Genomic DNA, 11,753 nt, shown 5'->3' on the forward strand with positions numbered 1-11,753 from the left:
TGATTTATTCAAAACTGTAGATGAAATTTCCTGGAGATCGGACTCTAAATGAAAGAAAAACAATGAACTAGCGGGGCAAAGAAGAAACTAAGAATTTTTCTCTTTTAATATTTTAACCACAGCTATGTCATGTTAAACCACACTTAAGCTTCAACCTGTAAGCGAGCTTTGAGCAATTTGAAGAGCCTCCTCAACAGAGGATGCACTTTGAAGCTTGGCTTTATCAATAGGTGGCTGGCTCCTCGCAAGTTTTGGGAGGAGTTGAAATTCCTGAAAGAATAGCATCAGCGCACAATCGACATTCAATTTTGATTAGCAAAATGCATAAGCTGAAAGGCCATCATTGAGTACTAATCCATTTTGCAGCAGACTCCTTTTTTTTTTTTTTTTTTGGCGCTCTCATTAAAGAAGTTTGGTAAAGGAATAACAAGGAATACCTCAGGACTTCCGCTTTCTAGAAGAACTCCTTTCAGTTTACCTACAGAACAACAAAGTAACAAAAATCACATTTCCATGTTGTAAAAGTTTGACAGATAAAAGGAGATAATCATGTCACATTACTTACCAGAGTCTAGCCAGAATGTAACAATCTTAGGATCAAAATTTCCAATTTCAATTGTCTCACCAACTGCTCCACAGGGCAAAATAGTGAGTAATAGATTCAGGATAAAAATAAAGCATGACCACAGACAATGACACTTCACGATATGAAGCCAAAATGCATATAACATTTCTCACCATTGTCTCCATAGAACTGCCACCAAACTGTTCTTGCACTGCCTTCATACTCAAAAACTCTTGAATAGAAGAATGGAAGGTAATCATATCTGTGGATGTGATGCAAATGATCAAGAGGCAGTATTAAGCCAAAGTATAAATTTAAATTTGAACTGAGAGTGATTCTACATACAGGTGAGTTTTTCCACTTAATAATGTATTCACACAATGTTGTGCTGACTGACGAGCATGACCAACATGTTCAACTCGTGCAATACGATCATACATCTGTTCAAAATGAAGCAGATGTAACACATAGTTTCCAAGTTGGCTTTAAATTAAAGAGAGAAACAAAGAAATTTAGTAACGAATACCTTCAAAGGGAATGCTGCAACATCTCCAATGGCAAAAACACCAGGTACACTTGTTCGGAACAGACCATCAACCTGAGAATATAATGCAGTAGATTTCAGCAATGTCTAATAAAATAGTTATCCTTGACTTCCTAAGAAGTGAGCGCCAATTGGTAGAAAAGAAACTTGTTCCAACTTGACTTACTACAGAAGCGAGCAGTTCTATATCATGCTTAAATTGATTTTACTCAATTCTGTAAAAATGCATAAGCAGATTTGGAGACTCCAATCATTTCAGTTGTAATAAGGGCTTAATATATACTGTGTAAAATAAGGGCATGGGGCACTAAATCATATAATTAATGTCAATAATCGCATCAATGCACCTAATTATCAATTTTTGCAATTTTGTGCATTCCAAGTTCATATGCTGCTGCAATGGTTGATGGTTGACCATCAAGTAGCCTAGTTAAAGCCCATCAATTTATTTCTACTATATAACTGAATCACATTTATTCAGTAATAAGCTACGATTAAGATGGGTATTCTCACTGTCTAATCATTATTAGCTTTCAACTGGTTTATGCAGGCGCAAGCGGAAGAGCACCCAAAAACTCTGCAAACCATTTTACTGACCTGTATGCCACCAACAGTGTTGTTCAAACCCACAGCTTCAAAGGCACTGACAGCTGGCTTTGCTCCAATCCCAACAATAACCTGCGTTCAAAAAAGGCACAACGCATAACCAATCCATTTTATATTAGCAAAAATTTCAGCTTGTCTTGAAGTAACAAACCTACCAAACTATGCATCTGGTTTTATAAAACAGGGTACAAGATGAAAAATCAAGTACCGTGTCTGCTTCTATGCTATACCCATTTTCAAGTTTGACAGCAGTCACACGTCCATCAGAACTAGCTTCTAGATTTTTTATACGAGCACCCTAATTAAAAATGAAGTGAGCTCAGAATCATTACATATTCAATGAACAGAGGAAACTCCGTAACAAAAAATTAATATCAATGTTATTCATCAATGAATCAAAACTAAAGCTAAAAATACCTTTAAGAATTTGATACCATTTTGTTGGTAAAGTTCTTCATATCTACGAGCAAGAGAAGGAGTAAACAATCTTGGCATTAACTGATCTCCTGGAAATATGACCTATTAAGAACAAAACTGTATGTCAAAATCGTAAACCAATTGCACAAACAATAAACAACCTTAGGAACTCTGGGGAGAATGCAAAATCATCCCTTTTTGTCTCTCTATGCAACACTTTTGGATTAGACAAGGACCTCCAGGGAAATGTGAGCTTCACTGGATTAAAAACCTTAGGAACTACAGCCAATCTCTCTCTCTCTCCCTCTCTGATGCAACAGGTGAGAAGACTTAGCTCCCAGAAAGTCAATCATGTTGCCATCACAAAATCAGAAAGTGAAACATTTAACAAACAACTCCACTATCATCAACTCAGGAGATATAATTAGCTATAGAGTTAAGAAATCGGAGGAGCTTCCCAGGGAACTATAAGATACAGATCATTAAGAACTGCAGGTCATATAAGATATGAAAATGCATGGAAAAGGTCGAAAGCGAACCGTGGAATAAAGAAAGAAAAATGACTTATAGAAGATTGAATTATTAAAATTGTAAAATTGACACTTATCATGCCAGTATGCATAGCATTTATACAGAAAACTACGAATTCCCCCAAAAAATGATGCATGATAATATTAGTAGAGAAGTTTAAAACAATTACTTCATGGCAATTTATGTCACTGCACTTCTAAAAACTTATCTGAAATGTACAAAGTGAATTGCAACCATACCGTTGTGTCAAGCTTCCAACCAGCAGCAGCAGCAGCTACCTCCATACCAATATAACCACCTCCAACAACAACAACCTTCTGTGCTCTTCCCTGGAAGTAAATACAAGTCCTTTTACAAATAGGCATTAAAAGAAAAAAATAAAAAAAAGACTCCATATCATTAATGAAAAACAAGATGAATAAGTAACTCCTAAGACTGGCTTTGGGACATTCACTATAAAATAAAGAAAGATCACTTAATTATTTATTTGCTTGTATGAAATACTAGAATTACAGGTTGAGTTTCCATATGAGTGCTTCTGAAACTCTACATCCAAGAGTGATTGTTGCTAAAAAATTTCCCTTCCTAACATAGGGTTCCATGAGAGATTTTGAAAAGTTAAGGATCCTTCTAAGGTAAAGGTTAGTTGAGGAGTTCAAGGGCTTCCATGGTGCTGGAAACAATTCTAGGGTTAGAATTACAGGAATTCAACAAAGGATCCTTCACAAGATAGGGGTGTTTCTGGCAGACTAATTTTCTAATTTCTCGTCACAACCAAAGTAGTGCAGTTGTCAACATTCAGACCCAAATCAGTTCAACAAACACAGATAATTCTTCTATTCATCATTTAAACGAGTACAAATATGAAAGGAAGCATAAAGTGGCTATGAGATTTGGAAAACATGAAGTCCCAATCATTGACCAAGCAGTGTAAGTTATTTGATACAAAAGTGCCCCCATTTCCATTGCTGAAAACAGTTCTGTTTTACATCTATATCATTAATGCAGGAAATTTTGAAATAAAGGTTATCATAGAACACAGGTTAAGTAAAATATGCACCAAAAGGGAATTTACCAATGATTGTATTAGTGAATCAGCATCAGCAACATCACGGATATAATGAACACCAGATAAGTTCCCTCCAATTTTCTCCGGAAATCTGGAAGCAAGGAGGACAACATAATAAATTTACCCGATCAATCTATTACACAGGTATATTTGCTGATCAAGATCAGAGTAGTTAAGGGTACCTCGCAGCTGTACACCCAGTAGCAATAATGAGGGATCCATACTTAAGAAGTTTTCCTGAGGATGTGGTCAGTGTGTGTTTTTCGATATCAACAGCTGTCACTGGATCCTCATACAAGATCTTTAAAAAGAATGAGACGCACCATTATGAACAGTATTTCATAGAATATCTGAGGGAAGTAAGACAAGAATGAAGTAGAATGAAAAACAGGAAATAACTCTCAAATAGACTACACTACTCATTAGTTCCTGCCCCTCCACCACACCCCACTCCTCTCCCCCCCCCCCCCCCACCAAAAAAAAATGAGGGTAAAAACTTGCAAAATTAAGATGCATCAAGTTGTTCCTTTTCAACTTTTTGTAATCAGTGGGGAATCTACATTTACTGTACCAATTTTTGGCAGATGCTCCAGATATATTTTTTGAAAACATTTCACTTCTCAATTGCGATATAACCAGGATATATTTTCTTTCGCATCACAGTTTTCAAGAATGGGAAGGTATGTTGATCCAGACAATTAGAAGTAAAAGTTCTGATCTGCTGATTTTCATACTAATTCTAACTGCACAACAGGAAGATATTTCCAAAATTGATTTCTACATGGTAATCAAATATTTGAAGTTTATTAAATAACCAAAATTAATGATTGTAACTAATTTTTAGCTAATAAACTCTCAATTAATTGCAACTGGCACTGAAAACTATTATTAGCCAATTCTTAAAGTAAATGTTTTCACATGTAACAAGATATGTTGTTCTGCAAAAGCAAACATTTGTCAATAATAAGTAGGCATACCTCTATGCCATTCTCTTTATACCACTCAGTAGTCTGCCTTTCCCCACCCGAGCCAACACAAGTATGGAAGCCCTAAAATAATATAAAAGAGAAAAAAATCAATGACAAAAGGAAAGATTAACATAAACAATTGAAGCAACAAGTAAATCTTCAATTTCACGAGTTCCTTTTAATTCACAACCATAAAATTGATACCTGGTTCTTCTATAACTGATGAGAATTGGGTTCAAGATTCCCTTGTTAATGTACATTTGAAGGGGGGAAAAGTGAAAATTAAAACTCATTGCACAAGTATTATCCATCATCAGGCTCCGAAATTCTTCAATTATTATCAACTCCCTCAGTTTGATTAGATTACGAATCACTAAGTAAAAATAAATAGAAGATGGTGTCAGGAGGAATAACAGTCTTACAGGTAGACGCGCTGGCTTTTTATCTAGTGGGAACAGATAACCCTTAGTCAAAGCAGGGCGCTCATAAGGTACAACTGCCTGTATGAAACAGAAGCAAGGGAAAACAATGTCTCAAATTCCAAACAAACAATTACAAACCTGTAACTCAGTGGAAAAACAAATTAACCTCTTTACAGACAATACAGAGCCTCCCGTCGGCCATCCCTTGTTCGACGAAAGACCGAGCAGCATATCCAGCGGCATTACCACCACCAACGATTACAAACCTGCAAAAAATTGAGTAAGTAAGAACATAAAACAACCACAAAGCTCACAAATCTATTCATGCCAATCGATCGCAGTGTTTATCTGCCGAGAGACTGCTCACTCTCGATTTTCGTTGGCGAAAGAGGAAGGCGCAACGACGTAGCTCCTTTGGAAGTTACCGAAAGAGATGGAAGACGATCGAGAAATTCGATTGAGCACACCAGATTGAGGACACCAAAGAGAAAGTCCATGCTTCAAGCTTAAAGAATTTGTCATGGTCGTCATCAGTTTTCTAACTGTAACTCAGTGGAAAAACAAATTAAGCGACACAGAAATACAAAATCTGAAGAACAATATCGATTTACGCTCTTCTACTTTGATGAAGTCGGACCTGAATACATCGAACTCTGATCTTTTTCTACTTTTCTTTTTAAATTCCTCCTCCTCTGAATCTTTGGAATATTTAAATGTGATTATTGGCTCTTAAAGCTATACGAAGAATTAAAAATTGTACAGTAGCTACTTAGCTATCGCCAAATCATCAATGGCGAATAGAAAAAGACATTACGAAGTCGGCCATTTTTTTTTGTCCGTGATTTCTGCAACGATACACCGATTGGAACTGGAAGTTTTTTTTTTGGTAAAATTGGAACTGGAAGTTGCAGAAAGGAAACGCTGCGTTTCGTTTTGGTTTTTTCTTCGCCCGAAGAAAAATGACAAAAGATGGAGAGACGTCTTCGACAGCCACGTGTATAGGCAATTTTACATAACTCAATAAAGACACATTAGGTCCATTCAAACCGACAGTTTATAACCAACAACCAAAACGGAAGTGAACCAAGTGGGTATCAGTTTTCGTAACAAAAAAAAATTGAACAAAATTAACCTCAGGGGGTTAGCGTAACTAGCTTGGAGGGAACATGAGACTCCGTCTCAGGAAGCGAGATCTCATGATCAAACCTTTGCCACTTTATAATTTCTTGGGATACCTACCTGAGGCTCACTAGGGCCTAGAAGCTCCCGGTTCCTATATGGTGCGGGGGTCATGTACGAGCCCAGGGGGATTTTGTCGGCCTAAAGTCGGACACCCTTCCTGTCTCCCAAAAAAAAAAAAAAAAAATTGAACAAAATTAACCTCATGGGGTTAGCGTAACTAGCTTGGAGGGGACATGAGACTCCGTCTCAGGAAGCGAGATCTCATGATCAAACCTTTGCCACTGTATAATTTCTTGGGATACTTGCCTGAGACTCACTAGGGCCTAGAAGCTCCCGGTTCCTATATGGTGCGGGGGTCATGTACGAGCCCAGGGGGGATTTCATCAGCCTAAAGTCGGACACCCCTCCTGTCTCCCAAAAAAAAAAAAAAAATTGAACAAAATTTTTTTGGGTCGGTTATGACTTTAGTTTCGATTATTGGTTCCAGTTCTAAATTGTTACTCTTAAATTTTGGTAGGTTTAACTGGGTTCAACTCGCGTCGTCGGGGTCCTCTACTGTCGAGCTGTCCCTACTACCGTATGTGCCCCAGATACAACAAGGTAGCAAAAAGACCATCCTACCCTTGCCCGAGTGGGGGTAAGACAAGGAGGAAGTGATGGTGGCAGATGCGGGGCATTGGCGGTGGTCGGTTTTGGTTTAGAAAATTTTGAGATGGATTTTGGGTGGTGTAGCGATGCAAACTACCACATCCTATGAGAAAAAAGAAGAAAAAAAAAATAGTACATGAATAAAGTCAGATGGTTTAATTTGTAAACTTTGATTAAAAGGACTGGCATTATTATTACTAATTGGTAAAATTAAGTAATATAGGTAAATAATTATTTATCTGGTAAAAAATTCATTTATCTCGATTTAAAAATGTTCTTGCATGCAAGATTAAGATCAAAGTTTTCCTTCACCTAAGGTGAAAAGAAAATCTTTTTAGCCATAGTGATTTGACGTTTTGATTGAACTCCTACAATAGTATATGCCATCATTAATTCCCATTAAAAAGGTTTGAAATATCTTTTTAGTCCAATTAGAGAGTTAGATCCCATGGATTACAAGGTTAGTTCTTCATCTTAGGTGACTAAAAACTCGATTGTATTGGAAATGTGATGAGAATGGGTAGATAAGGGTGTGTTAATTGAGCTAAATTTAGAATTGGCCCCAACATAACCGGCCAACTTTGACATTGAGCACCGCTCTTGCACACACAAGGGGGGGGGGGGGGAGTTGGTTTCCATTCTTGTACGAGAATGAGTTCCAACCATCCAGATGGCATCCACTATGTGTGGGTCTCATCATGTGGATGCTCTACGGATGGCTGGAACCCATTCTCGTACGTGCGCACGAGAATGGAAAGAAAACCATTTGCAAGTAAAATACTTTTTTAGTATTTTCATTTTTTTAAATCAAATTTTCTTACTTTCATGACCTTCGTATGTCACTCAACCTGCCTATTTGATCATCTTCTTTGATTTGGGATCACTACTTGATCATGTGATGGCATTGAAATTGCATGTGATGGCATTGAATGTGCATGGAGAGACATTTATGGAAGCAAAAATTTGGAGTGTTGTTATATCGGAACTGATACTATTTCCAATACCATGATTTAATTAAAAAATTACTAAAAAGAATGCTATTTGATTGTATGAAAGAACTATCCTACCCCCCATAAAATAAAAAAACACAACAATATTGATGCTTCTGTTTGTGTTCTCATTGGCCCCGCATTAATGCGGGGACTACACGATTAGACAGCGATCTTTTACCCTTTACATGAGCATCATTGGCAGGTCATTAACATTGTTGAGTGGTTTTGCAAAGGCAATTTCCCTTCTATCTCATTCTTCCTCAAGGACACTGCGTGGAAGATGAGAACAAATTTTTTTCCCAATCATCATGAGGAGTGGAACAACGAACTGATCCATGGTTCAGAAGCATTGGATTGGAATCTTTACATTTATACTACTGTACCCATGTGTCGTACATAGGCAACCTAGCAGATGCATGGTTTCAATCCAACACTTTTTGAAACCACAAGGCAACACTTGCTGTACTCCTCGGGAGTCAGGATTGCACTCCAATGGATTTTATGATATTATTGCTTCCAAACTGGGAAAAGGTGACAAACCACCCCATAGGGATAAGATAGTTATCTCCCTTTCACATAAACAGCTTACATTAACATCTTCTATCCTAAGCAAATTTAAGCTATCTCTATAACTTCCTTGAGAGGATTCCTCTACTGCATCCATTGATAGTGGATCAGGAAAATGCATGAAGCGGGATTTAGTACATAAAAATGCATATGGGTGCTCAATCATCCAGCCTAAGAGTAGGATGTCTTGTATTCCATTGCTTGTGCGCATGCATTCGTGGGCTGATTCTGAAGGGTCGTTAAGAGGTTTGGAAGAATAGGTCCATCTTGCACGGCATTATCTTCATTATTGAGGGTTCGACAAATTGACGGATCCATGTGGGGGGTTTGGTGTTAGAAAAACAACGTTCAGCGATAGAATGATTCCACTATTTCTGTGAAGCAAAAATACAAAACCCTCACTCTCACATCTCTCAAAGAGATAACAACAATATATAAGAAAACCCTAACCCATAAAGTACAAAACTGCCGCTAGAGACCCATCCCACCCAGTCAGGTTCTTACCTGAACTAATATATATCGAAATACATATCAAATCAAAGATCTTGACGAGCTCTACAGGAGTCAATGATCAAAGCGCTGACGTATGCACTTTTTGACTATTTTGGCGCATTTCGAAGGCAAAATAGTCCTTCGAAGTTCAAGGGCAGCCCCGAGAGAATCTTTTTAGGGCTATATATATGGGTATTTTGGTAAACTACCTCTACAAAAATTCACTATAAATTTGTAGCGAGAGTTCTTTCTCTGTTGTTATCAATCTAAGAGAGGTGTGAGAACGAGTGATTGTAACCCTATTCTCTATCGATGGTAGAACAAATCTCATCTCGCTGTGGACGTACGTAAATAATATAAATCCTTATATGTATTGTGATTGTTTATTTCCATTATTTTCTGCATTGTTTTAGGATCACGTTTTTCTACACTGTATAGCCAAGATTAGGCATGGATGGAAGAAAGAGATATATCTTGTAATGGTGGAGAAACTATAGACAAAGGAAAAGGGATCACCCATTTGGAAATGGAATCACAATTACTTGGGAATTTAGGATTCTATATATAACCATGACAACACAAAGAAGAAGGCAAAGGTTATATTAGTATATATTGTCAAACCAAATCTGAAATCTCTGTCTGGGCTTGGTTGACCCATTTATTAATTACCTCACCCTTATGTTTCCAAAGTCAATCAAACATTTCATGCTTGCTTTCATTACATTCCCAACCACACAAATAAAATAAACAAACCCTAAGAGAGAGAGAAAGAGGATAAATAAAACACCTCACCTCATCATAACCTTAAAATGAAGAGGGGTAAGAAGAAGAAAGCATAGCTGAAGCATTTGAAGAAGAAGGTGCAAGATTTCCTTCCCCACACATCTGTGACTCAATGGGTTGATCCCAAATTAGAAAGCTAGATGGGCATGAGTGAGACTCAAGCCATTCATTCAAATCCTGTCTCTGTAAGCAATCCAAGTCCATCTCTCCATCTTCTTCTAAACCACATGCTTGAACCTCAAGAGGCACCATGGCTGCTTCTAGGTTTTCAAAAGCTGGCAAATAACTTGAGTTCATGCTTGGAGCTGTAAATGTTGAAATAGGGTGAAGTGAAGGTTGATTAAGAAAAGGAGGAAGAGGTGCAAGAAGTGTTTGGGTTTCATGTTGGTTTACATCTACTACTCCACTACTACTACTGATACTACTAGTAAACCCATTATCAAAAACCAAATTAGTATCAAACATAAGAAGTGGGCATTGAGAAGAAAATAGGGTTTCTTGAATTGGTGCCTTATTTGTCATAAATTCTTGATTCATTAAATTGATTTGGTTATTAGAACCATAACCCGGTTTCGAATTCAACTCTGGAGTTGATGATGATTTCCTTATTTTCTTCTTAATCCATGAATTCCAGTAGTTCTTTATTTCATTGTCTGTTCTACCAGGCAAGTGACTTGCAATGTGAGCCCACCTACAAAACCCAATTGCAGATCACAACTTCAAAACCTTAAAAAGAGACCATCAAAATTAATGAAATTAAGTGATGATCAAGTGGTGGATTCAAACCAAACCTGTTCCCTACGACACCATGCAGGCTTATAATCAGCTTCTCCTCTTCTGGAGTGAATCTGCCTCGTCTGATATCTGGCCTCAAATAGTTGATCCATCTCAAACGACAGCTTTTACCACATCTTTGAAGGCCTACACCACAAAAGCATCTCTATTATTGGGTTTTTTGTTTTTGGGTGCAAAAGCCCCCAAAACCCTCTCAAGGAGGGGGAAGGGGGGGAATCAATAAAAGCCACAAAGGGCAGAAACTGCTGTACAGTTCTCAAAAGGTCCTCCGGAAAGGAGGACAACCAAAATCCCTGTCTAGGGAAACTGATAGCCCACTTTGCAATAGAATGGGCAATCACATTTTTTTGATCTAATTACATGGCGGAAACTACAAGAAGCAAACTCATTTTTCAACAAGAGAATATCCTTAACCACAGTAGCTATTCCTCATCTCTATAATTGGAACACAGAGAGAGAGAGAGGGAGAGAGGGAGAGAGAGAGAGAGAGAGATGGGTGGACCGGACCTGCTTTCTCAGGGACTTCACTCCAACAACCATAGCCATGGGTGGTTATATATCGAACAAGTTTTTCATCTTCTTCAGGAGACCAGAGACCCCTCTTAACCTTCTGTTGGTTGCAGCAAGAATGATGACCCATGGCAGCTTCTCTTGGCATAGAACCTCGATCTGCTGCAGCACTGAGGAAGGTGAGGTGAGGGAAGAAGGTGAGGAGGAGGACCTTAGTCCTTCTCTTCCTCTTTAAAAAAAGGTAATTCCAATACTATCAAGGAGGGATAGTCGAGTCCGACAAATGGGTCCCATGAGGTGGGACCCATGTTTACATCTAACACTGAAACGACTTGGCATCAGACTTCATAGTAGTAGTCTCTCTATGTACACCTTGTATTACGTAACCAACTTCACGTACCCAACCATGGTGAAGAGATCCAATACTTAACTCAAGCTAACTTCTGCAACAAATCCTTCTTCTTCTTGAAGCATTAATTTAACCCAATCAAGGTTCACATTTTACACGCATACTTTGTAAAGCGTAATTGTAGGGGAATCTTTATATGGTCAACATATAAATCTACAAGTCACTCTCTTCATTCCTCCCTCCATCTAATATTTGTTCTTGAAACCTCCATCACAAGAGAGATTATTTTCAGACATGTCTTATATTTAATAAT

At 37.9% G+C, this 11,753-nt stretch overlaps 2 protein-coding genes across 2 annotated transcripts; both read right to left on the reverse strand.

Moving 5' to 3' along the window:
• Positions 1-80: 80 nt before the first annotated feature.
• On the reverse strand, positions 81-5,960 carry LOC122663665 (monodehydroascorbate reductase, chloroplastic/mitochondrial-like). The gene is made up of 17 exons (XM_043859282.1): positions 5,760-5,960; positions 5,490-5,664; positions 5,289-5,388; positions 5,123-5,200; positions 4,710-4,781; positions 3,915-4,033; positions 3,739-3,823; positions 2,903-2,992; positions 2,133-2,234; positions 1,924-2,013; positions 1,707-1,787; positions 1,092-1,163; positions 911-1,005; positions 739-827; positions 566-628; positions 438-478; positions 81-270 (listed from the first exon to the last, which is right to left on the reverse strand). Exons 1-17 carry the CDS (start codon positions 5,767-5,769, stop codon positions 151-153), a joined length of 1,482 nt encoding a protein of 493 aa, XP_043715217.1. The 5' UTR covers positions 5,770-5,960; the 3' UTR covers positions 81-150.
• A 3,806-nt stretch (positions 5,961-9,766) lies between these two features.
• LOC122665097 (myb-related protein 308-like) lies at positions 9,767-11,231 on the reverse strand. The gene is made up of 3 exons (XM_043861160.1): positions 11,089-11,231; positions 10,578-10,707; positions 9,767-10,477 (listed from the first exon to the last, which is right to left on the reverse strand). Exons 1-3 carry the CDS (start codon positions 11,219-11,221, stop codon positions 9,808-9,810), a joined length of 933 nt encoding a protein of 310 aa, XP_043717095.1. The 5' UTR covers positions 11,222-11,231; the 3' UTR covers positions 9,767-9,807.
• Between the last annotated feature and the right edge of the window lie 522 nt (positions 11,232-11,753).

This window comes from Telopea speciosissima, chromosome 6, assembly GCF_018873765.1.
Source record: "Telopea speciosissima isolate NSW1024214 ecotype Mountain lineage chromosome 6, Tspe_v1, whole genome shotgun sequence".
Classification (NCBI taxonomy): Eukaryota; Viridiplantae; Streptophyta; class Magnoliopsida; order Proteales; family Proteaceae; genus Telopea; species Telopea speciosissima.

What these genes read in the sequence shown, in the direction of transcription:
- LOC122663665 (XM_043859282.1), bottom strand. An exon ending in TTGCAGCATTCCCTTTGAAG is followed by an intron (nt 1,006 to 1,091) that starts GTATTCGTTACT and finishes CATTTTGAACAG; the next exon opens with ATGTATGATCGTATTGCACG. An exon ending in TTAAGTGGAAAAACTCACCT is followed by an intron (nt 828 to 910) that starts GTATGTAGAATC and finishes TCACATCCACAG; the next exon opens with ATATGATTACCTTCCATTCT.
- LOC122665097 (XM_043861160.1), bottom strand. Translation starts at nt 11,221, where the DNA reads ATGGGTCATCATTCTTGCTGCAACCAACAGAAGGTTAAGAGGGGTCTC. An exon ending in TGAAGTCCCTGAGAAAGCAG is followed by an intron (nt 10,708 to 11,088) that starts GTCCGGTCCACC and finishes TTTGTGGTGTAG; the next exon opens with GCCTTCAAAGATGTGGTAAA. An exon ending in CATGGTGTCGTAGGGAACAG is followed by an intron (nt 10,478 to 10,577) that starts GTTTGGTTTGAA and finishes TGGGTTTTGTAG; the next exon opens with GTGGGCTCACATTGCAAGTC.